Genomic DNA, 26830 nt, shown 5'->3' with positions numbered 1-26830 from the left:
AATTGTGATCATTTGAGCCTCTGATTTTTGTATGTAACATGATATGTACATCTTTTAATGTGAAATCTGGATATTGCACCATGAGGGAAAATTATATCTAAGTAACAGATTTTTGGGAATATTGTGTATTGGAAGCATTTCTCTTTCTTTATAAAATGGCCATGATTATATAATTATATGTGGTTTCTGGTTCTACCAATATCTATTATATGATATATACATCATTCTATGATAGTTTGGGGATTGATCTAGTTTATGATCTGAGCCCCAGTCATATGACAATCAGAAAATCAAGTGGCGTATTCTGTCCCTTTTGACTCAAGTACCATCCTCTGAATTCCCCATATGTTTGCCATGTTTGTAATACTACATTTTAATACCCAATATACAGAATTGTTTTTTTAATATTAGTCATAGTTTTCAAGTACAATGTGTTCTTAATGATGTGATGATCATGTTTCTATGATGTTATTATGCTTTAATGTTCAATATTTATGTATGTCACCCTGAAGAGTCAAATTGTTGCAATTTTGAACTAACCAATAGGGAAGTTTTGGTTAGTACATATAGGACCACCCCTAGAGTAATAGACCTATTGAAGCATAGGTAACGCGAAATGCGTAGAGGTGACAGGTCTACATACGGTATCACGCAGGATGCTGTGACGTCAGATGCTTAGCGTTTTCTCCCTGAGCCCACAAGGAAGTTTCTTGGAGCTCTGCAACTTTCTCTCTATACATTTGGACTTGAGTTTGATCCCTCTGTTGCTCCACGGCTATTTTTCCACAGTGTTAGGGTTGCCAGGTGGCTTGTCCAAAAATACTGGACACCCACGCCCCCCAAACACATAAAAAAATACCCCCATGCCCCACAAATGCATATAAAAAAATACCCCACGCCCCTCAAATACATTTTAAAAATACCCTCACCTCCCCAAATACATTTTAAAAAAATACCCCAACCCCCCAATACATATAAAATATACCCCCACCTCCCCAATACATTTAAAATATACCCCACCTCCCCAATACATTTAAAATATCCCCCGTCATCATGATCTCATCTCCCCAGGCTGGCCCCCATCACCATCTTATCCCCCCCCATAATCATCATCATCATCATCTCACCCTTCCCCCCATCATCTTCTCACCCTGCCCCCATCCTCTCACCCTGCCCCCCTCCCATCCTCTCACCATCTCACCCTGCCCCCCCCCATCCTCTCACCATCTCACCCTGCCCCCCCATCCTCTCACCATCTCACCCTGCCCCCCCCATCCTGTCACCATCTCACCCTGCCCCCCCCCATCCTGTCACCATCTCACCCTAGCCCCCCCATCCTGTCACCGTCTCACCCTGGCCCCCCATCCTCTCACCATCTCACCCTGTCCCCCCATCCTCTCACCATCTCACCCTGCCCCCCCATCCTGTCACCATCTCACCCTGGCCCCCCACCCTGTCACCATTTCACCCTGGCCCCCCATCCTGTCACCATCTCACCCTGGCCCCCCATCCTGTCACCATCTCACCCTGGCCCCCCATCCTCTCACCATCTCACCCTGGCCCCCCATCCTCTCACCATCTCACCCTGGCCCCCCATCCTGTCACCATCTCACCCTGGCCCCCCATCCTGTCACCATCTCACCCTGGCCCCCCATCCTGTCACCATCTCACCCTGGCCCCCCATCCTCTCACCATCTCACCCTGGCCCCCCATCCTCTCACCATCTCACCCTGGCCCCCCATCCTGTCACCATCTCACCCTGGCCCCCCATCCTGTCACCATCTCACCCTGGCCCCCCATCCGGTCACCATCTCACCCTGGCCCCCCATCCTCTCACCATCTCACCCTGGCCCCCCATCCTCTCACCATCTCACCCTGGCCCCCCAATCTGTGTCCTTACCTTACTGCCAGAAAGGACAGTCACACAGACGTCTCTGGGCCGCCGGGGTGTGGGCACCGCACCCGCTGTCCTCTGATTGGCTCTCCGCTCCTCCAATCAGAGACAGGCTGCACACAGACACACAGACACACAGACACACAGACACACAGACACACAGACACACAGACACACGAGTGCTCCTGCCCGCCCCCAGTCTCAGTACTGCTCTCTGCACTGCCTGCCCTCGCGCCTGCGCTGCCCTCCGCCACCGCAAAAATGGTAATACCGGACACGTATGTGTCCGGTATTACCTCCGATTTTATACTGGATAAGCAACAGAATTACCGGCCTGTCCGGGTGAAAACCGGACACCTGGCAACCATACAGAGTGTTCATCTACCAGAGGGACCTCACAGGACCATTTTGGCCATCGGTTGGGAGGGACTGTGTGGATATCTTCCAATATATGTGATATTGTAAGTTTTGTAATTGTTTATATTTTATATAAAGTGTTTTTTTTTTAAATTGATAGTGTCTTTCCTTGCTCTCCCTTTTTGTGTTTGTATGTTGATTTGCAGTGTGCCCCGTTCAATCGCGGGAGAAAGTTATGAGCAGCAGGATTTACTTCCTTGGGGATTTCTGGAGGTCCTATGATCAGCGCAAACCCAATTCTTTGCCTACCATTATAAATAGCTAAAGTATCTCAAATGTTTCTCAACCCTCTTCACATGACACCCCAGATTTCAGGGATAATGAAATCTAAAGTATGTTTTGGTTGGCGCTCCCCCCAAAAAAAACCAGTGAATACATTTATATAAAAAGTGTTTAACAAAACGTGCAAATTATATTAACAGTGAATATACAGTAATTGCGTGCCATGTACCAGATATATACAAGTATAATATACAGAGATTAAATCGTGAAGGCTAAATGTTGCGATGGTGAGATTAAATATATTTATTATTTATAAATGCTAAAAATCGGGCAATCCTCGACTCAATCCAGCAAATATAGGAACAGTCTCCTAGGTTCCTCTATTCTGTATGTAGTTTTTCCTCAGAGGAAGGGGAGTCCTCCCCTTCTTGGAAGAAAACAACATATTTTAGGGATAGCCAGCAAATAAGGTTTGCCAATCAAGTGAGTTGTTTTACCCTCAGCCTACCCCAAACAATAAAAATAGCAGGAGGAGAGAGGGTTGACATTTGGCTATGAAAATATTTGTTGAACACAGTGACATTAAACAAACAAACAAACAAAAAAGAGGGATTAACAAAGAAACAGACCCCAATGCCCAAATATGGAATACACGGAAACCAGTGACACTCATTCATCAGAAGGCAGATTGTCTCTGGGCTTGACTGCATTCAGGGAGAAGGCAGAGGATTGCAAGAATCCCCTTGAGGTTAAACAGAAGCCATCATTCAAACCTCAATCTGGCTACCTACAGTGAATGATGGACGCTATACAGTGAACCAACACTACAAGAACTGCAAGAAGCACTTGAAAAGATTCAATGGGATATTGTTGGCCTTACTGAAAGGGAACATTTATAAAAAGGGACTGATATAGTTATATAGGAGTTAGACAAGGAGGTGGACAACAGTCGATCTGGATCTTTCAGCATCTTTCTGTGTGAGGATATTACTGGACAGCTTGTGGTGAGCTAACTACTACACTCATGTTCTACATTTGTAAGCCTGCACCACTTAACTTCCCCCTCACCTACTGCAGTCTCCTCCAAAACTTCTCCACATCCACTCACTCATCAAATCATACCCCCATGACAACCCCATCCTCCAATTCCCTCAGCAAACCCGCTCAACCCACCCACTGTCTAAACCAGCAGCCAAAGAGCACACACCACATGCAGCTTATGCACTGCACAGGCTAGCTGGGTACACTGTAGCCTCATATTAAGTAATGACTTCAGCCACCTCTCAGCTTTGAGCTACCATAACTCTGCTCGCACCTGCACATTGCCTCCAGCTCCCACACTTACCCACAAACACTCTTGCTTAATTTCCCATTCTCTACTGTCATCTTCCTGCAGCCATCAACTCATTCTGCTTCTCACATAATACCCCAACACCCAAAAACTAAACTATTCTACTCTCTTCCTCTCCTCAGTCACTACTACTCCTACCCTGTAACACGTGTCCTAATCCTGGCCCTATCCACAAACCAATCCTCTTACGCTCCACATCTTGCCCAAACGTCTCCTTCTCAGCACACACTGCTGATCACCCCAACTTCATCCCATTACACCTCTCCCCTCCCTACCCCTTTCCTGTGCCCTATGGAACACATGATCTGTCTGCAACAAACTCATGGCAATACACAACCTGTTCATTTTCAACTCTTCCAACCTTCTAGCCATTACAGAAACCTGTCTTACCCCCTCAGACACCTCCTCTCCTGCTGTACTCTCCTATGGTGATATCTCCCTCAGCTACAACCCCAGACCAGGGAATAGACATGGCAAAGGAGTTGACCTAGTACTTTCCCCATGCTGCACATTTCAAGTCATACCCCCACTTCCCTCCCTCACCTTCTCATCCTTGGAAGTCAGCGTCATCTGTGTCTTTGCCCCTCCCCACTCCCACCCCATTTCCTTCCATGTTGATGTCATCTATCGTCCCCCTGGACCTACATCCTGATTTTTTGAAGACTTTGCAGCCTGGCTCCCTCACTTCTGAGAAGAAAAAAAAAAGGAGTGAATCACGGCCCCATGGATTTCTTAGAAACAAATTTATTGTGCCAAAGTTGCCACAATAAGTTAGTTGATAAGAAATCTGTAGTGTTCTGATTCACTCCTTTTTCTCTGCAGTCACTGGATTACCAACAGGTTTTCCCTGGACCAGGAGCACCGGTAATTGTATCATTTAACATTATTTACTTATAGTGTGCAGCATAAAGCTATTTTCCCACACTTCTGACACCTCCTGTCATACTGGGAGACTTTAACATACCTATGGTCTCTCCCAGTCGACCACCTCTCCTACTCACTGCAATGAACACTCCCTTGATCTTGTTTACTCCTACTTCTGCTCTCTCTGACCCCTCTAGCATGCCCTTGTCTCACTCTGATCACCTCCTAACCTTTAATCTCACTCTACCCCATGCACCTTCCACAACACCAACTCACACCCACACCCACACCCACACCCACACCCCCTCCAATTTTCAACATCTCTACAACCTCTCCTCTCTCCCATCACTACCCTTTCCTGTCCCAATCTAGCAACTTCTCTATGCAACAGCATGCGCTCATCAGCCTTAGACAAGACATTGTCACCACACGTTGACCCTGACAATCCAAGTCACAACACTGGCACACACCATTCACCTCCAAAAGTCCTCACATACTGCAGAAGGTTTCTGGAGGAAATTCCCGCTCTAAACCAGACTTCCTCCACCTAAATCCACTCTCGGTTCATTTTCCCCTGTGACTGAAGTTGAGGTCTCCACGCTCCTCTCATCATCTCATCTTACATCCTGCCCCTCACCCTCTTTGGTACACCAAGTCCCACCCTAAACACCTTTTTAACCTCTGGCATATTGCATTCTTCTTTCAAACATGCCCATTCTCGCCCATTCTCAAGAAACCCTCACTTGACTCATCCTCCACCCTATCTTTCATTGCCTCCAAGCTACTTGAGCGACTTGTATAAAAATTCGCTTTCTCTCCTCCAATAATCTGGTTTCCATCCTCTACACTCCACCGAGACAGCACTAATAAAAGTGACCAATGACCTACAGTGGCTGCCGCGACAGTACTTGCAGCTAAATCCAAGTGTAATTTCTCAATGCTAATTCTCCTGTATTTCTCGGCTGCCTTCGACACTGTTGTTGATCACCCCCTTCTCCTAAATATTCTCCACTCCATTGGTCTCTGTGACGCAGCCTTCTCCTGGCTCACATCCTACCCATTCATCTCCTCCTTCAGTGTTTCCATCTCTGGGTCTCCTCCTCTTCACTCCAATTTTCTATTGGACTCCCACAAGGCTCTATCCTTCACCCAATGCTCTTCTCACTCTACACCTCTTCTCTGTGAAATAATACAATCTTTTGGCTTTCATTATCTTTATGTTGACGACACCCAAATCTAGCTCTGCTCCCCCAGCCTCTTCCCCCCTCTCCTGTCCTGTGTCACCAACTGTCTCTCTGCAATCTGCTCCTCCATGGTCCACCACAAAACAGGTCCAAAACAGAATATTCTTTTCCCCTTCTTCTGCCACCACTATGCCAAAAGTCTCCTTCACTGTCAATAACACCCCAATCTCCTCAAGCAAAGCAGCATTTATAGAACAATTTAGTCTAAAAGCGATTCAACTTTCTCAATGGTATGTTATCAAGCCAATTTTTATGATGGTTGCTCCCTGTATGGAGAGAACTGTTCAGGGATACCGACTTTAAATAAACATATTTTTTAATATTACAGTTCTCATTAACTTAAAGTAAAAGATCCAAAAATATATTGGAGCCTGAATAAATGGAATAGGTGGATGCAAGTACCAAATGATTTTGGTTGAAAAGGGAGAAAATTACTTCCAATTCACAATCATCACCCTTCCTATATAATTAAGATGTCATCTATAAAATGGCCATAGTAGACCAGGTCCAACCACAGCCAGACATTATTCCAAATGCTTAGATCTTCCCATAATCCCATGAAGAGATTAGCATAGCTAGGGGCAAACCTTGGCCCCATGGCTGTTCCGCATTTCTATTTAAAAAAAAATGTTCTAATAAAAACATTATTAATGATGGAGTATGAATTCAATGCTTGATAATAGAAATCGTTTTTTTGATGAGTGGGAAAGAAAATGAGAGCCTACAAAATACTGCATCACCCGAATACCTTTGCAATACAGGCATAGAGCCATTTGAAATCGCATGACAGAGATAGATAAAAACAATAAATAAAATGCGTGGTTATGCACAAAATATTGATATGTTATAATAATTTTACCTCAATAGCCACTTCGTTGTTTTTTTTTTTACTTTTGTGCTACCTCCAGGTATTAAAGTCTAAGAGAAATTATTGTAATATTCGTAGTACGTTGTGGTCCCTAGCAAGGCCCTAATCATGGGATGGGGGGGTTGGGGGGGGGGAGAAATACTGTTTGGCAACACTTAGACTGGAGTTCCCTCTGCATCATTTCCTTTTGAAGTGAAACATCTTTCGTGGCACCTAATCCTGATAGAGCAAAACTGGATAGATGGGGGCGAAATGTGAAACGGAAGTGACGTCACGTAATGGACGCCGCTCCGCTCACACGTCCCCTGTCACATTGCCGCCGCCGCTCCTAATCGCCGCCGCACCCCCCCACACACACACCCCCACACACCCGGCTGCTGACATATGCGGCGGCGATAGCCTACTGCACCGACACACTTTATTCGAGCAAATACCCGGTATGTACCTGGCAGATACCTGGAATGCGCCGCTCCTCACCTCTGACAAGCCCCGTTGCATTTGCCTTCCCAGCCTGGGTTCATGCCTGGCTGATGGGCGGCTGATCTGTTAAATGATAATGATTAGGATTTAATAGGCTGCAATGCTTCGCGTGTCTACCAGATGGCATAAATTCATGAATTGTAATGCAGTATATATATATATACTGTGCAGTATTGCAGCCAGCGGGAATAAAATGCTTCAATCCCTGCTTGGAAAATAACTCAATGCACTCGGGCAGAAAACAGTCACAAACCTCAATACACCCGGGTATACCCGAATTCGTGGGACTAGCCAAGCTCGAATAAAGTGTGTCGCCAGTGTATGTCAGGCCCCGCCGCTCCTAACGGCCCAACTGTTCCACGACAGCTGCCATGCCACGCATGCGCAGTTGTGATGGCGCCGCTGACGGACGCCACACATGCGCAGAAGCGGCGTCGTTCCACCCACACGCTCCTCACGCCCATTGGCAGCGGCGCCATTCAGCCCTCCACTGACGCGGGCGTTCGCGGGCCCCTTGCGCCCACAGGAAGCGGTGGCACACGGCGCAAACCCGGGCGCAACCCGCGCGGCACAGGGCCTCGGTCATTCATGCCCGTGCCGGGCGCATGTACCCGCGCGAGGGGTGTGTGTGCAGATTGCGTGCGGGGGGTGTGTGTGTGTGTGTGTGTGTGTGTGTGTGTGTGTGTGTGCTCAGAATTTGCCCCTGGCTGCAGCTGGACACATACACACTGACTGACCCCCCCACACACAGACTGACCCCCCCACATCCCCCCACACACTGACTGACCCACCCACCCCCCCCACACACTGACTGACCCCCCCACCCCCCCCCACACACTGACTGACCCCCCCACACCCCCCACACACTGACTGACCCACCCACACCCCCCCACACACTGACTGACCCACCCACACCCCCCACACACTGACTGACCCACCCACACACTGACCCCCCCACACACTGACTGACCCACCCACACACTGACCCCCCCACACACTGACTGACCCCCCCACACACTGACTGACCCCCCCACACACTGACTGACTGACCCACCCACACCCCTCCACACACTGACTGACCCCCCACACGCCCCCACACACTGACTGACCCACCCACACACCCCCACACACTGACTGACCCACCCACACCCCCCCACACACTGACTGACACACCCACCCCCCCCCACACACTGACTGACCCACCCACACACCCCCCACACACTGACTGACCCACCCACACCCCCCCCACACACTGACTGACCCACCCACACACTGACTGATCCACCCACACCCCCCCACACACTGACTGACCCCCCACACACTGACTGACCCCCCCACACACTGACTGACCCCCCACACGCCCCCACACACTGACTGACCCACCCACACACCCCCACACACTGACTGACCCACCCCCCCCCACACACTGACTGGCCCACCCACACACTGACTGACCCACCCACACCCCCCCACACACTGACTGACCCACCCACACCCCCCCCACACACTGACTGACCCACCCACACCCCCCCCACACACTGACTGACCCACCCACACCCCCCCCGCACACTGACTGAATACACACTGACTGACCCACCCACACCCCCCCACACACTGACTGACCCACCCACACCCCCCCCCACACACTGACTGACCCCCCCACACCCTGACTGACCCCCCCACACCCCCCCCACACACTGTCTGTCCCACCCACACCCCCCCCGCACACTGACTGAATACACACTGACTGACCCACCCACACCCCCCCACACACTGACTGACCCACCCACACCCCCCCCCACACACTGACTGACCCCCCCACACCCCCCCACACACTGACTGACCCCCCCACACCCCCCCCACACACTGTCTGTCCCACCCACACCCCCCCCCCACACTGACTGACCCTCCCACACCCCCCCCCACACTGACTTACCCACCCACCCCCCCCCACACTGACTGACCCACCCACACACCCCCACACACACTGACTGACCCCCCCCCACGCACTGACTGACCCACCCACACCCCCCCCGCACACTGACTGACCCACCCACACCCCCCCCTACATACTGACTGACCCACCCACACTCCCCCCACACACTGACTGACCCACCCACACACCCCCGCACACTGACTGACCCACCCACACACCCCCCGGCACACTGACTGACCCACCCACACCCCCCCGCACACTGACTGACCCACCCACACCTCACCTACACCTCCCCGCACACTGACTGACCCACCCACACCTCCCCGCACACTGACCGACCCACCCACACCTCCCCGCACACTGACTGACCCACCCACACCTCCCCGCACACTGACTGACCCACCCACACCTCCCCGCACACTGACTGACCCACCCACACCTCCCCGCACACTGACTGACCCACCCACACCTCCCCGCACACACTGACTGACCCACCCACACCCCCCCGCACACTGACTGACCCACCCACACCTCCCCGCACACTGACTGACCCACCCACCCCCACACACACACACCCCCCCCACACACACACACACACACATCCCCCCCCACACACACACATCCCCCCCCCACACACACACACACACTGACCCACCCTGACTGACACACACACACACATACACGCACTGACTGACACACATACACACACTGACTCCCATATACACACTGACTGACACACATACACACACTGACTGACACACATTCACCCACACACACACACACACACACACACACACACTGACTGACACACATACACACTGACTGAAACACACACACACACTGACTGACACACACACACACACACACACACACAAGGAATTCACACTTAGTGCAAATAGCTAATACAGGGGTTGTGTGCCGAGCACGCGCATTATAAGTCAAATTTATTTGCGTTTTGTCACTGAAATTGTATTTTGATTTTTAATTAAAACATCACCAATACAAATACAATTTCTGTGACAAAAGTCAAAGAAGTTTCACTTACTATGCGCGTGCACAGCACACACAGCTTTTTTTTACTGAGAAACTTCAAGAACAGAGTGGATATAGGGGAATTCGAGAAACTCAGCAGGAACAGGAACAAACGTATTAGCTGCCAGAGGGGCCAGCAATGAATTGCCCTCTGGCAGTACAGAAATTAAATTGCAGATAATCTGCATTGCTCCACTCGGTAGGTGAAGCCTTGTCCTGATGACACGTCGCCCTGTGCATATCTTAAATAAGCAAAACTGAAACTAGATCACAGTCTTCCTGACCTCCCATGGGAGAGAAACTGACACAGGATAACGGTCCATGTAACAGTGGCAACAGGAGCTTTGAGAGTTGTAATCCTGAACTAGTTCAATGTTGTATTTAATAGGGTTGTATGTAGAATGAAGATTATCACCAACACTTGTGTATCGCTTTGCATAATAGAATATACTAGTACTTAAATTGTAATTTTTGTTCAGGTTTATGAAAGCTTACTTCATTCTTACCTTGTCATCTTTACCCCGTGCTCTGGCCTCTCTCTCTCTGTTAGAGGGCTTCTCATTTTTTGCAATAAGGTGGGCTCTACCCACGGGTCCATGAAGTTGCACCCCTGGAGAATCTTTCCTCAAAGGCTTTACATCTCTGCTGGGACGTCTAACCTGAGGAGGAGCCCTGATGAATACAGAAAATATATGGATGAATAAATATTGAAATACTGACGCATTTGCTTGCCTAATGCTTACCCTATGACTGAGTGTCATTAGGCTACTGAAAGTGGCAGCGATAGTGAAGGTATTGCTGCTTTGTAATACTAAAGTCCACAAGTATGAAGACTTAAAATATGTATTGAAATCATAATAGTATATTAGACAACATTTGATTCAACCATGTACTTCCCTTTCCGAAATGTAGTGCATCAATAGTCAGACAGGAAACAGCACTTGTCTCCTACTTCATTATATAAGATGAGTGTATTTCAAACATTACTGCAAATAACATTACTTGAAAACATACATGCCAATACTGTGTAATGTACCAGTGCCATAGTCTAAGATTTCAATTCCAGTAATACTTACAGTAAGTAATAATCCCCTTAGAACAGGGCATTACTGGACAATAATGCCCTGGCTGGAAGGCCCGAGGCGAAGCCAAGGAACTTTCACCCAGCCATGGCATTATTGGCCAGTAATTCCCTGTTCTGAGGGGATTTTACTATTATAGGCTTTAAAAAAAAAAAAAAAATCATTAAAAAAAAAAAAGATAGACACTTTTGTAGCCCTATTGATTTTCAGCATTAGCGTCTACAGTCTTATGCTTTTACTGCACGTTTATTAAAATTAAATTGTACATACAAACAGCCCCCCTCTGTATACACAAACACACTCTGCAGCCCCCCTCCCCCCAAACACACACACACTGCAGACCCCCCTCCTCTACACCCACAAACAGCATCCCCACTTAAGATCCACAAAACTGCAGACACACACACACACACACAGAATCTGCAGCCCTCCTCCACCCCCTACACCCACTAAAAAGACACACACCTGCAGGCCCCCTCTACCTAGGGTGACCAGATTTTTAAAATGAAAAACCGGGACACTTAAAAAAATTATTAATAAAACAATGAACGTCACGCCCCACGTTGCCATGACAACGAGACACCAACGCCAGGCGGTGACATGTTGCCATGACAATGTGGCATCAAGTGATGCCTCGTCACCATAATGCATCCCGTTGTCATGTCAACTTGGAAATCGCTGGAAGTCACTTCAGTTTGATTTTTCCAGTGACCACAGCACAACGTCAGCACTATAAGCGCGGCCTTAGGCTGCGCTTATAGTGCCGGCGACGCGACGTCGCAGCAAAACAAATGTATTGTCGCCATCGCGTGCACTTATAGTAAGCGCGACGCTGGCGGCACAAATTTCTGAAGCCAGCTATATTTGATTTTTCAGAGGCTGTCGCCACATGTAACAGCCTCTAAACCAATCAAAGACCAGGTCGTCCGCGACGTCGCCGGAAAGCGAATTACAACTTTCGCTAGCGGCGACGGGTGACATCATCTGTCGCGCGCACTATAAGCGCGGCCATAGGTTAATTTCACACCTCATGTGCCACCTCCATTTCCCACCCTGTACCCATGAATTTCTCTCTCCCCTCCGTCTCACTCACTCTCCCCCCACTCCCGCCTCGCATGTATTTATCTCCCCTCTGTCTCACTCACTCTCCCCCCTCCCGCCTCGCATGTATTTATCTCCCTTCCGTCTCACTCACTTCCCCCCCTCCCGCCTCGCATGTATTTATCTCCCCTCCGTCTCACTCACTTCCCCCCCTCCCGCCTCGCATGTATTTATCTCCCCTCCGTCTCACTCACTCTCCCCTCCCTCCCGCCTCGCATGTATTTATCTCCCCTCCGTCTCACTCACTCTCCCCCCTCCCGCCTCGCATGTATTTATCTCCCCTCCATCTCACTCACTTCCCCCCCTCCCGCCTCGCATGTATTTATCTCCCCTCCGTCTCACTCACTTCCCCCCCTCCCGCCTCGCATGTATTTATCTCCCCTCCGTCTCACTCACTCTCCCCTCCCTCCCGCCTCGCATGTATTTATCTCCCCTCCGTCTCACTCACTCTCCCCCCTCCCGCCTCGCATGTATTTATCTCCCCTCCATCTCACTCACTTCCCCCCCTCCTGCCTCGCATATATTTATCTCGCCTGTGTCTTACTACCCCTCTCACTTGCCCCTACCTTACATCAATTACCACACTCTGCTCACACAATCCCCCCACAAAATACATACCAAAAACCCCGCAATACATAATAAAATACCTGCCCCGCCAATACATATTAAAAAGACCCTCGCCGCCCCAAAACATTTTTAAAGACCCCCACCCCCCATACATATTTAAAAAAAATTGGGCCGCACAGGTAAAATCATCATCATCCCCATATACCCACCCCCCGCATCTCCCATGTGTCGTCCCCCTCCCCTGCATCTCCCATGTGTCGTCCCCCTCCCCTGCATCTCCCATGTGTCGTCCCCCTCCCCTGCATCTCCCATGTGTCGTCCCCCTCCCCTGCATCTCCCATGTGTCGTCCCCCTCCCCTGCATCTCCCATGTGTCGTCCCGCTCCCCTGCATCTCCCATGTGTCGTCCCCCTCCCCTGCATCTCCCATGTGTCGTCCCCCTCCCCTGCATCCCTGAGCGGGCAGACAGACGGTCGCCCCAGCGACTGCTTTTTTTGGCAAAGTCCTGCCCCCGCATCCTCTTACCTTAAGCCAATCCCCTGCGGCCCGGTATTCAAAGCCCCGCCCCCGCATCCTCCATCCAATCCCCTGCTGCCCGGCGGCATTCTAAGTCCCGCCCCCGGCATTCTCCTTAATTCAGTCCCCCCGGCAGCATAAAATACTTACTGCGCTGCATTCTCACCGCCGCTGCCCCGCAATACCGGGACCAGGGACAAAAACCGGGACGACTTAAAACCGGGACAGGACACAAAAAAACGGGACTGTCCCGGTAAAACCAGTACGAATTGTCACCCTACCTCTACCCACACAAAAACCACTGCAGACACACACAAATTAAACTGCTGCCACCCTCTACACCCACAAAAAACACACCAGCACCACCTCTACACCCACAAGCACACTGCAGCCCCCTGTAAACACACTCACTGCAGACATACAGACACACATTGACAAAACAGACTCTGCTCCCCTCTCTATAGCCACAAAAAAAACACCAACAGAACACACTAATAAAACCCTCTGCTTGCCCCCATTAACACCCACAAAAACACACTGCAGACAGACACAAACCTTTCTCCTCATTGTGTGAAGCTCTCTGCAGGCAGGGTGGGGGAGGAGTGCCTTTTTGGAGCTTCATGTCCAATCACCTCCCCTGACAGAGCTACTCTCACTCTTTGTGGATGAGAACTGAAAGCCGATTGGCTGAAAAACTTGGCAGAGTGGCAAAAATTGCAGGCCATTACTGAATGGATAACGACCAGAATTTTAACCAATCAGAGAGCAGGGATTTCAATAATGCCCAGAATTTAACAACTTTGGTCTATAATTAAGTAATAATCCCTGAAGAAAAAGGGCATTATTGGCCAATAATGCCCTGGCTGGAAGAGTTGAAGGCGAAGCCGAGGGACTTTAACCCAGCCAGGGCATTATTAGCCAGTAATGCCCTGTTCTGAGGGGATTATTACCATTATAGGCTAAATGTAGGCTTTAGTCATAAAATAATAGTAGACACTTTTGTATAGATATATAAAATCGGAACTACGTTGATGCACCTGTGTAGGAAAAGGGGGAGAAGGTCTGAGGTGAGGGGGAGAAGAAGGGAGGTGGGTGAAGGGGAGATAGGGAAGAGAAGTGGGGGGGACAGTGATTGTAACTACAAACTAAATAAAAAAGAAATACAAATTACCTTAGCAAAAGCTATACAAGCAGTGGAAGAAATATCACTTTGTTGCAAGTAACAAAGATACTTGTTGAGACCCGCCAGCTTCTGCACTAGTAGCAGTGAGAGGGAGCCCGCATATGCTGTGAGAGAGAGCCCGCATGTGCTGTGAGAGAGAGCCCGCATGTGCTGTGAGAGAGAGCCCGCATGTGCTGTGAGAGAGAGCCCGCATGTGCTGTGAGAGAGAGCCCGCATGTGCTGTGAGAGAGAGCCCGCATGTGCTGTGAGAGAGAGTCCGCATGTGCTGTGAGAGAGAGTCCGCATGTGCTGTGAGAGAGAGCCCGCATGTGCTGTGAGAGAGAGCCCGCATGTGCTGTGAGAGAGAGCCCGCATGTGCTGTGAGAGAGAGTCCGCATGTGCTGTGAGAGAGAGTCCGCATGTGCTGTGAGAGAGAGTCCGCATGTGCTGTGAGAGAGAGTCCGCATGTGCTGTGAGAGAGAGCCCGCATGTGCTGTGAGAGAGAGCCCGCATGTGCTGTGAGAGAGAGCCCGCATGTGCTGTGAGAGAGAGCCCGCATGTGCTGTGAGAGAGAGCCCGCATGTGCTGTGAGAGAGAGCCCGCATGTGCTGTGAGAGAGAGCCCGCATGTGCTGTGAGAGAGAGCCCGCATGTGCTGTGAGAGAGAGCCCGCATGTGCTGTGAGAGAGAGCCCGCATGTGCTGTGAGAGAGAGCCCGCATGTGCTGTGAGAGCCCGCATGTGCTGTGAGAGAGTCCGCATGTGCTGTGAGAGAGTCCGCATGTGCTGTGAGAGAGTCCGCATGTGCTGTGAGAGAGTCCGCATGTGCTGTGAGAGAGTCCGCATGTGCTGTGAGAGAGAGCCCGCGTGTGCTGTGAGAGAGAGCCCGCGTGTGCTGTGAGAGAGAGCCCGCGTGTGCTGTGAGAGAGAGTCCGCGTGTGTTGTGAGAGAGAGTCCGCATGTGTTGTGAGAGAGAGTCCGCATGTGCTGTGAGAGAGTCCGCATGTGCTGTGAGAGAGTCCGCATGTGCTGTGAGAGAGTCCGCATGTGCTGTGAGAGAGTCCGCATGTGCTGTGAGAGAGTCCGCATGTGCTGTGAGAGAGTCCGCATGTGCTGTGAGAGAGTCCGCATGTGCTGTGAGAGAGTCCGCATGTGCTGTGAGAGTCCGCATGTGCTGTGAGTCCGCATGTGCTGTGAGAGAGTCCGCATGTGCTGTGAGAGAGAACTCGCATGTGCTGTGAGAGAGCCCGCATGTGCTGTGAGAGAGCCCGCATGTGCTGTGAGAGAGCCCGCATGTGCTGTGAGAGAGCCCGCATGTGCTGTGAGAGAGCCCGCATGTGCTGTGAGAGAGCCCGCATGTGCTGTGAGAGAGCCCGCATGTGCTGTGAGAGAGCCCGCATGTGCTGTGAGAGAGAGTCCGTCCGCATGTGCTGTGAGAGAGTCCGCATGTGCTGTGAGAGAGAGTCCGCATGTGCTGTGAGAGAGAGTCCGCATGTGCTGTGAGAGAGAGTCCGCATGTGCTGTGAGAGAGAGTCCGCATGTGCTGTGAGAGAGAGCCCGCATGTGCTGTGAGAGAGAGTCCGCATGTGCTGTGAGAGAGAGCCCGCATGTGCTGTGAGAGAGAGTCCGCATCTGCTGTGAGAGGGAGTCCGCATGTGCTGTGAGAGAGAGCCCGCATGTGCTGTGAGAGAGAGCCCGCATGTGCTGTGAGAGAGAGCCCGCATGTGCTGTGAGAGAGAGCCCGCATGTGCTGTGAGAGAGAGTCCGCATGTGCTGTGAGAGAGAGTCCGCATGTGCTGTGAGAGAGAGTCCGCATGTGCTGTGAGAGAGAGTCCGCATGTGCTGTGAGAGAGAGCCCGCATGTGCTGTGAGAGAGAGCCTGCATGTGCTGTGAGAGAGAGCCCGCATGTGCTGTGAGAGAGAGCCCGCATGTGCTGTGAGAGAGAGCCCGCATGTGCTGTGAGAGAGAGTCCGCATGTGCTGTGAGAGAGAGTCCGCATGTGCTGTGAGAGAGAGCCCGCATGTGCTGTGAGAGAGAGCCCGCATGTGCTGTGAGAGAGAGCCCGCATGTGCTGTGAGAGAGAGCCCGCATGTGCTGTGAGAGAGAGCCCGCATGTGCTGTGAGAGAGAGTCCGCATGTGCTGCCTTGCTGTGTGAGCGGAGAGGACAGGAGCGGAGGTGCAGCTGGAGCTTGGACCAGGCTCTCCTAGTATTTACTGAGGTATTAACTGTTAGTTTTAAATTTGGCAGGTTTTTTATTTCAAATTCTCAGCGCGCTCGCCCTGTATCTCTGAAAGGTGAATTGGCAAGTTGAAAAAATTCCGGGCATTACTTAATGAATAATGTCCAGAATTTTAACCAATCACAGAGCAGGGATTTCAATAATGCCCGGAATTTTACATCTTTAGCCTATAATATAGCATAATCCATCTTTACCTATCACCCATTACGTAAAGAAAACTAGTAATACAATGTGGAAAATATATAAATTTTATGGTATAACAGAATCATGAATGAACTGAAGTTAAACAGATTGCAAAATAAATCCCATAAACATAGGAACAATTGTTTTAAGAGTAATGCTCTTCCACAAGCTTTTTAGCACTGCTGGATAAATGAATGTCTTAAAATCATTTATCACTAGCTGTACCCGGTGTAACATATGCCGATCTAGGAGATCTGAAAAGGTTATTAAATTAAACATTACTCTTTGTTTTCACCCTTCCCTAGAATGCCTTGCGGTCGCTTTTCCCCTCTTCCCCCACCATCATGCCCTGCTCATCCTTGTACAGGCATACCCTGGTTTAAGTACACTCACTTTAAGTACACTCGCGAGTAAGTACATGTCGCTCAATAGGCAAACAGCAGCTCACGCATGCGCCTGTCAGCACATCCTGAACAGCAATACCGGCTCCCTGCCTGTACCGAAGCTGTGCGCAAGCGGGGAGACTATAGAGCCTGTTACAAATGCATTATTTCCATCAGTTATGCACGTATGACGATTGCAGTACAGTACATGCATCGATAAGTGGGAAAAGGTAGTGCTTAATTTTATTACATTTTCGCTTTACATACATGCTCTGGTCCCATCGCGTACATTAATGTGGGGTATGCCTGTACTCTCTGCCTTACTGTGTCTGCTCCTCTCGGTGCACACTACAGTTCCTCATCTCATTGCTGTCTCTCCGTTTCCTCCTCCTACTGACCTAGCTGTCTCTCCTCCCCTCCTTTGTACACTGCTCTCGATTCCCTCCTCCTTGCCGTCTCTGTCTCTTCCTCTCCTCCTTTCCCTCTCCTCCTTCATGCCCTGCTCCTCTTTACACTCCCTGCCTTACCGTGTTTACTGCTCTGTGCACACTACACTCCCTCCTCTCCTACTCATCTCATCTGTCTTCTCCTCTCCTTGCGGTCCCCACTACTATTAAAATCCACTCCCCCAGTGTTTCCTGGGTGAGTGAGGGGTCTCTGATTCTATCACAGAGGGGGGGAGGGAAACAAGGGTGTATGTAAATCTTTATTTATATGGCATAGACAGTCTACTCGGAACTTTACAAAGACAACACTGTACAGCAAATTATAATACAGTAAGTGCAGCAAAGTCAGACAATAGGAAAGAAAATCATTGCCCGAAGTGCAAAGTTCAGTTCTTGTATTCTTCACCTTCAATTTGAACTTCACAGGCACTTCATATGTGACACAGCCAATTTGTAGGTCCCATTACATAGGGCGTGCTACCTCACTGGCTGTCCATGGGTGTGACGGTTATTCAGCCTATCACAGAGGGATGTGCAGCCATCCTTCGAGAGATAGATATCTCTATCTTCAGGAGGGCCCCGGGCATGCGGCGGTTTCTAAGGGCACGCCACGAAGCGAAAATCGCCGGAAAGCAGAACCGGCAATTTGCAGTGTGTGAGCGCGCACATGCGCAGGCCGGCAATTTGCCCATCTACGCATGCGCAACCTCGGAAAACCCCTCATTCTGCGCATGCATGACATGGGACCGGCCCGTTCTGTGCATGCACAGACATGGCGGCCCTTTTCTCGGTACCGCCGTATCGGCAGATTGCCGAAAAGCGGGGCCAAGCTGTATCTATATAATGTCCTTAACACTGAAAACTTTACAAAAACAGTTTCTATGTGGATACAACTTGGCAGATAGGTTCACTTCAAGCCTCCAAAATTAAACCCATACACATGTTTTTCATGAATAAATTTGAGATTTATTGGCAATATTTGTATTGCTAACAGTCAGACCCAGATCCACAAAAGGGTGCCAAGCTTCAGGACGCCTTTACATCCATTGATATGTATGGAAGTTAAGTTGTGTTAAAGCCTACCCCCCCCCTCCCTTTTATGGATCCAGGCCTTGGTTTGCTAAATAATAAAACAACTGGATCTAACCAAGTATCAAATAGGGTCGGAGGTTTTACAGAAAGATAACTGGACAGACTAGGTGATCAGGGTCGGCAACAGGGGGGTCTGCCAAGGTTGGCTGCCCGTGTCAAAAAAAAAAAAAGTGTCTGAAAAAAAAAAATAATAGCCGCCATTTTTGCTCCCACTGCAGTAGGAGCCTGGGTTGCCGGGCCTTAACCCTCGCTCTCCCCGAGTCCCCAGCCACACTCCTCAGCCTCTTCCACTGTCCACAGCCCCTCCCACAGTCCCCAGCCTTCCCTCCCCCCCCGTCATTCCCTCGGCTCCCCCTGCAGTAGGGGCCCGGGCCTTCACCCGCACTCTCCCCAGCCACACTCTTCAGCCCCTCCCCCCCCCACAGTCCCCAGCCCCCTCCCCACCGTCATCCCTTTGGCTCCCCCTGCAGTAGGGGCCCTGGCCTTCACCTGCGCTCACCCAGCCATGCTCCTCAGCCCCCCACCGACCCCAGGCCCCTACCGGCATCCCCTCGGCCGCTCCTATCCAGGTCTAACGCCCGGCATCCTTCCCCACCCCTCAGTCCCAGGCCCTACTAGGATCCTTCCCCCCAGTGCCCTCCCCAGCCAGGTGGCTCCTCAGTCCCCCCACCAGCCACCACCGGTCCCGACCATCCCTATCGTCTACTTTTTTTTATATGTATTGGGGGGGAAATGTTTTTTTTTTATATGTATTGGGGGCTTGGGTGTATGTGGTGTGTGGTGTGTGGTGTGTGGGTATTTTTTTTATATGTATTTGGTAGGTGGGTTTTTAAAATGCATTTGGGAGGGTGGGGGATTTGTTTGTATGTATTTGGGGGTGGGAAGATTTTTGCATTGGGGGTGGTAAGTTTTTTGGTATATGTCTTGTGGGGGGAATTGTGTGAGGGGGGAGGGGATGAGTGACCGTGGGGTAATTGACGGAGGGAGAGGAGAGAGGGGGTGAGTGAGGAAAAGAGGGAGTAAGAGTGAGACGCAGGGGAGATAAATGCATGCAAGGCAGGAAAGTGAGAGGGGGTGAGACGGAAGGAAGAGAAATACATGGGAAGAGGGGAGAAAAGAGAGGGGGCTCATGAGGTGTGAAATGGAAGGGGGGGGCGGCTCACAATACCGCCGACACCGGGAAAGGGGGGAGGCAGACCTGCTTAAAATGTTTGTCCTGGGCCCCACGATTTCTGTTGGCGGCCCTGTAGGTGAAGTTTCTAACCTAACAAATAGGTTTCTATTTAGTGCCAGATATACAAAATGTTGCTACTCAATAAAATCTTCCATTGCCTCGCCTGCTCAAATCATGAGTTTCCTTGTCTACGTAGATGAAAACTCTTTGCCCTGACACAAGGCATCTTACAGTAAGTAGCACATCCTACAGCATACCAGTGAGCACTTTCTGTAGTGTTTATAAAGGGGTGCTAGTGCAATTTCATTCCACTAGTTAGGTCCTTAATTGCAGTAATCCCAAGCACTGCAATTTGTGTCAAATAAAGCAATGTGATTGTGAACCAGTGTCATGCATAAAAGTTTGCATTCTTGCATATACCTGTGCTCAGCTGGAACAGGTGGGGGCCAAACAGCTGGATCTCGGACAGGCTTATCTTGAAAAGCAACAGGAAAATCCTCTGGTTTATTGATTTTGAAGGCTTCCAAGGTGTTAACAATAGTTTTCACTTGCTCATACTCCTCCACCAACTCCTGACGCACCTGAAATATAGACAAAAATAATAAAAATAAAAAAAAAACACTTTAGTTTGAGCTTTTCCTCAACAAAAGTCTGGGGGGGGGACACCGCAAATAAATATGAAAAAAATCCACAAATGGCAATTACAATTAGATTTAAAAAAAAGAATAAATGTGTATATTAGCACACACCTATGTCTGTGTAGTGGTGTGCTAGGTTTAGGTCTGCTGAGTATTTATGGGCCAATCTCCTGTGCATATAAAGTAGAAATAATCCTGTGTGTGTAGAGTATTCTTCTGGTGGAAAACATCCCAAAATACACAAACACAAAATACCCAACAATAAAAAAAGCAATGAAAAATCATCTATATAAATGGTAGCATGAAATGATCACAGATGGATATATATACACCCCTGTAGATGCAGATGTATGTAGCAGACACAAAAATGGCTCAATGTAACACCCTTCTTTATGGATACCAGTGTATCCACACTAAGCAAGAGTTACAATTATGATACAATGTTTGTTACAAGTATCCTCTTAAATGTCTTTAAAACAAGTAGAAGGTGTTGACCAGATGCTGCCCCAGATATCAGGATACCACTCCTCTTCAAAAGAAACCTCCAAAATAGAATGAAAAAATAGGAGGGAGCAAACAGTGTAGATTCTTTTATAATCATATGCAAAAAAATTTTTTAAAAATGACAAAGTGTTAAAAATAGTGCACTCTCACAAAAAAGTTAAAAAAAAGGTACAGTATAGTCGCCTGGTAACTTGTACTCCAGTGTCTTTTGCTCCTCCGTCAATAGTCAGCTGTTCCGTGTCCCAGTGCTCATCACAGGTCCTACTGGATACCTTCCTTGTCTAGGGGGATGTTATGGAGGTGCTCCCTTGCAGGTCACTAACCCCTGTTGGATACCAGCGGTCGCACCTCTGCTCCGTGGAATCCTCACTGCCCAACCGGCATCCTCATTCCGGTGGCAACCTCCCGGATGCAACGTCAACGACCCAGAAGTACTTGCTCCGATCCTGATGAAACCACAGGCATGTGGAGAAACTCGTTGGATTGGTAGCAGCAGGCACAACCTTTTTGGCCGACTCCCAGTAGTCTCAGACCTCCAGTCAGGTTCCAGCACACAGTGATCTGCCCCGCAGCGGCTCAGATCAGAGCAATTACTTCCGGGTCGTTGACGTCACATCCGAGAGGTTGTCACAGGAATGAAGACGCCAGTCGGGCAGTGAGGTTTCCACGGAGCAGAGGTGCAACCGCTGTTATCCAACAGGGGTTCGCGATCTGCAAGGGAGCACCTCCATAACATCCCCATAGACCAGGAAGGTATCCAGTAGGCATATGTAATGCAAACACCAGGGAGGGAACTTACAAAATAATAAAATTTTATTTAAACTCTTCTATACTATAATAAAACTATTTTTTTTTTAAAAAACGTTTTTTTTTAAAAAATAGTTTTATTATAGTATAGAAGAGTTTAAATAAAATGTTATTATTTTGTAAGCTCCCTCCCTGGTGTTTGCATTACATATGCATAGTGGTTGACGCATATTGCTGTGTCTTGTAAACCATGACAATTAGGCAATTAAATGGGCATCTTTTCTGTGATCACTTCTTGATCACTTTGTAAACATATCCTATATTCCCAATGCACCGCCATCCCTTTACATATTAACGAATATTAAGGTAGAGCTGTGATGACTTTCTCCCTATTCAGGTATCCAGTAGGACCTGTGACGAGCGCTGGGACACGGAACAACTGACTATCGGAGGAGGGGGAGGAGGAGGAAAAGACACTGGAGTACAAGTTACCAGGTGACTATACCTTTTAACTGTTTTGTGTGAATGCACCATTTTTAAACACCTTTGTCAATTTTTTTTGCATATGATTATAAAAGACTCTACACTATGTTTGCACCCCCCATTGTTTTCATTTTATTTTGGAAATTACAATTAGATGCCAAAACTTGCAAAATTGTGCCCTTGGACCGAAAAAACCTCCAACATACCCCAAAATCGAATAGAGGATCAGTGGTACAATACTATACCATCAACCAATCCAGGGTAAAAGAATTGGGAGAGTTATATGAAATGAAAAATGGACAAGCAACAGGTTGTGTAATGGATAAGGGAAAGGCAGCAGAAAGAGGGAAGTTGTTTGGCCTCTTTATTGATCTGTGACAAGTCAGTTCTGGAGGTCACATAGCCGAAGGATATAACAAAATAGAGATGAGACAAAGAAGAATAACTAAATAGGTTCTGGTGCAACATTTGTACCAATCAGCAAAGAGTACCACAGAACATACACGCCTAAACAAAGTAGGGGAAATATAACGATGCTCATCTCTGATAGGAAGTGGACACAAAGACATGAGGTAAGGGTATACGATCCCCGGCTAGAGCCAGGGGACATAGTCCTGTTAGAGAAGTCGTAGTTGGGATCGAGGCAGAGATCAAGGCAGGCGGCAAAGATGCAAAGTCAGGATACAGACTGGGGCAAGGCAGGTGGCACAGGTGCGGTGGTCAGGTTCACAGGCTGGGGTCAGCAACAGGGGAATGCACAGGAACAGGGTAAGAACAGGGAAAAGAACTCAAGGGTGCCAGAAACACGTGGGATAGGATAGCATACCATGCTCGGGCAGGGGCTGAGAGTCACTGACTGCTATTTCAAGCCGTGGAATAGGTGCAGCCAATTACCAAGTCCAGGAAGAGATTTGTCAGGACCACAGATGGCTGTAACGGCCACATAAGGGCAATTTACAGCAAAACCCAGGACTGGAACCCTATCAGTATTCACCCCTTCAGGAGAGACCTCGGGGTGATCAGAACCTGGCTTGATCCGAGATCTTGGCGACCTGGAATTATTGTGGAAACGTCTCAGACGGGTAGTAAACTTGAGGCAAGAATGTTTCTTAGCAAGTACCATCTCTAAGACAGAAAGCAGTGGTACTGTAAGTCTTAATATGCAGAATGCATCATAGGGAGACTCCGGTAACGTCAACACAAAGGCCAAAACTTGCTGCTCAGCCACTTGCGTATACATATATACCAGTTCATGATGAGAGTCTGAATACTTGGACATGCAAAGTGATAGCAAAACTGGAGACTCAGGCACAGGCTGTATAAGCCTGTACGAAGGCCGCAAGTTGGATGCAAATTTCTCTAATAGTCCCAGAGTATGAAGCAAGAAGCACAAACTTTTGGTCGGAATCATAAAAAGGCAAAAGTTCTGGTGGAGTAATTATATTACTCTGATCAGCATTTAAGAGTTCATAAGAATTTTTTGCCATAGGTTGAATCGGGTCAGAAGACAGCATAATGGACAGAGACTGCGGGGACCCAATGAAAGGCACAGATACAATCCTCTTGTCAAGGTCCAGTCCAGTTACACATAGAAACTGATCTGTGACAATTGAGGGGACGAAGTAGTTCTCTGCCATTGGATTGGCCGTCAGCAGGAGACCAGCACACTTGGGCAGGTGGGTATCGGAATGCATCAATACATATGCCAGGGAATCATTGAGCAGTAAACTTGTCTTGGACGTGAGAGTTTTGAAATCTGCCATAGATACATCAGGCTCTGCAAGAGAATCAGTGTGCAGAGAACTGATCTTTGTAATGGGGGTCATAGAATCAGCAGAGGAAGCATCAGAAGGAAGTATGCTGGTCTTCACAGCCAGCGGGAGCATAGGAATCAGCAACATCAGGCACTGCAAGGAAATCCAAGAGGGGTGCGTGCGTCTTTGAAGTGGGTACCATAGAACCAGCAAAGGTTACATCAGGCGCTGCACGGGAATCAGTGAGCAGTAAATCGGTCTTTAAAAGCGAGAGTAAGGATTATATTAGGTACTGCTGGAAATCAGTGCGATAAAGCTGACTTTGAAGCGGGAGTCTTTGAGTCAGTAATGGATACCTCAAATACTGCGGAAGAATCAGCGAGATATAAACTTGTCTTTGGAGTGGAAGTCCCAGAGTCATCAATGGTTACATACTGGAGGGAAATCAGTGAGAGTAAAAATAGTCTTTGATGTGGGAATCTTATAGTCAGTAATAGATACCTCAGACACTGAAGAAAAATCAGTGATACTTAAACTTGTCTTTGAAATGGGAGTCCCAGAGTCAATGGTTATAACAGGCACTGCAGAGGGATCTGAGAAACATATGCTTGTTTCTGAAGTGGGAGTCTGAGAATCAAGAATAGGTATACAAAATACTGTGGGGAACCTTAAGGCAAGAGCCTTAGAATCAAGGATAGTGTTATCAAACATTGCAGAGAACCCAGCAGTAGGGGAACTTGTCTTAGAGGATTCAGCAATAGGTATATTTAACCATGTGGGGACATCAGTGAAAGGTGAACCTGTCTTTAAAGCAGGAACCTTAGAATCAGTAAAAGGGACCTCAGACATTAATGGGGAATCGGAGACTTTAAAGCAGGAGTCTTGGCATTGATATATCTATTAAACACTACAAGAGTGTCAGAGAAAGGGGATCCTGCTTTTCAATCTAGGGCTTTATAACTAGCAAGGGTTAACACAGATACTGCAGGAGAGTCAGAGAAAGGGGAACTAGACTTTGAAGCAGCAGTCTTAGAGTTAGTCATAGATATATCAAACACTGCAGGGGAGTCAAAGAAAGGGGAACTCGTCTTTAAATCTAGGGCTTTCGAACCAGAAAGGTTTACAGCACTTACTGTCGAGGAAACAGCGAGAGGTGTACTTGACTTTGAAACAGGAGCCGTGGAAAATTAATCTTTTGGCTCCTGGAATGTAACGTTAGCTTGGGGTCCACAAGAAAAAGAAAGGGGTACCCCAAGGGGTTTAGAAGCAGGACATCATGTGCAGACTTGACCGCAGAGGGACTGCAGCATAGCAGATATGATGTCCATCTTCCATTCCAAATAAACTAAGTGGTTGGAGTGAATCTCCAGGAGTTGGCCTCGGAGGTACAGCACCCTCACTACCTGAGCGGGTCCATGGTTGGCCCGAGCATTATATAATGATGCTAGTCTCCGATAGGAAGAAGCGGACCTACAGAGATGAGGTACTGTAGGGGTATATGATCATCGACCAGAGCCAGGGGACAGAGTCCTGTTAAAACAGTTGTAGTCAATATCCAGGCAGAGGTCAAGGCAGGTGGAAAAGATGCAAAGTCAGGATACAGGCTGGGGTCAAGGCAGGCGGCACAGGAGCGGTGGTCGGGGTCACAGGCTGGGTTCGGCAACAGGAGAATGAACAGGAACATGAATTTAAGGGGGCCAGGAACACATGGAATAGCATACCATGCTCGGGCAGGGTCTGGGAGTCACGGACTGCTATTTAAAGTCCTGGAACAGGAAGTCCAGGAAAAGATTTGGCAGGATCAAAATGGCTGTAAAAGCCACATAAGGGCAGGTTTCAGCAAAATCCAGGACTGGAAAACTTACAGAAAGGGGAGAAGGGATCTAAACTTGTAAATAAATCAAGGATACAGTAGGTATGAAAATCCCCAGGTGCCTGATGCCTTCAATATGCTCATCCACCAATGTTAGATTAAAACAGCTTTGCGAGGTCCAGCTGCTCTCTACATCAGGCCGCAGCCATCTCATCTGAGACTTCAAAAAGGCAGAAATGGCTGCAGTGTGTGAAGAGCAGGTCTGCAGCTTTCCACCCTGAGCCCTGCGGCTCACGTGCCAAGAGAAGCAGCAGCAGCAAACAGGAAAGGTAGCACAGAGGTGTTACACAGAGAGAAGAAAGGTGTGGGGTGGAGGGTGGGGGACAGAAGTGGAGGGGTTGGGCGGAATATAGGAAGAAAGAGGAAGGAAAGGGAAGTGGGGGAAAATGGAGGATTGGACAAGAAAGGGTAAATTAGAAGATAACAAGTTGAAGGTCTAGGCAAAAAGAGAAGGTGGAGGCACAGGAAGAGAGAGTGAAAATGGGAAGAGCACACAGGAGATACCAAGAATACTTCTGCCTCACACTCTGAAAACATAATCCCAAAACTGTACCAGAAGTTTAGCGCACTTTAATGCC

The 26830-nt window shown here is 48.8% G+C and overlaps 1 protein-coding gene across 3 annotated transcripts in view; it reads right to left on the bottom strand.

Annotated features, from left to right (window-relative positions):
* Positions 1-26830, bottom strand: part of KATNAL1 (katanin catalytic subunit A1 like 1) — an 83331-nt gene that overhangs the window by 43227 nt on the left and 13274 nt on the right. For all 3 annotated transcript variants that reach the window (XM_075592168.1, XM_075592165.1, XM_075592166.1), the window contains exons 3-4: positions 20674-20834; positions 10815-10980 (exon numbers count right to left, since the gene is read on the bottom strand). In XM_075592168.1, coding sequence (XP_075448283.1) covers positions 10815-10980; positions 20674-20834 — 327 coding nt within the window. The remainder of the gene's footprint in view (positions 1-10814; positions 10981-20673; positions 20835-26830) is intronic.

The sequence above is a fragment of the Ascaphus truei genome, chromosome 3, assembly GCF_040206685.1.
Source record: "Ascaphus truei isolate aAscTru1 chromosome 3, aAscTru1.hap1, whole genome shotgun sequence".
In the NCBI taxonomy this organism is placed as follows: Eukaryota; Metazoa; Chordata; class Amphibia; order Anura; family Ascaphidae; genus Ascaphus; species Ascaphus truei.
The sequence above is the reverse complement of the archived record's forward strand: the minus strand, read 5'-3'. Positions and strand labels throughout refer to the sequence as shown.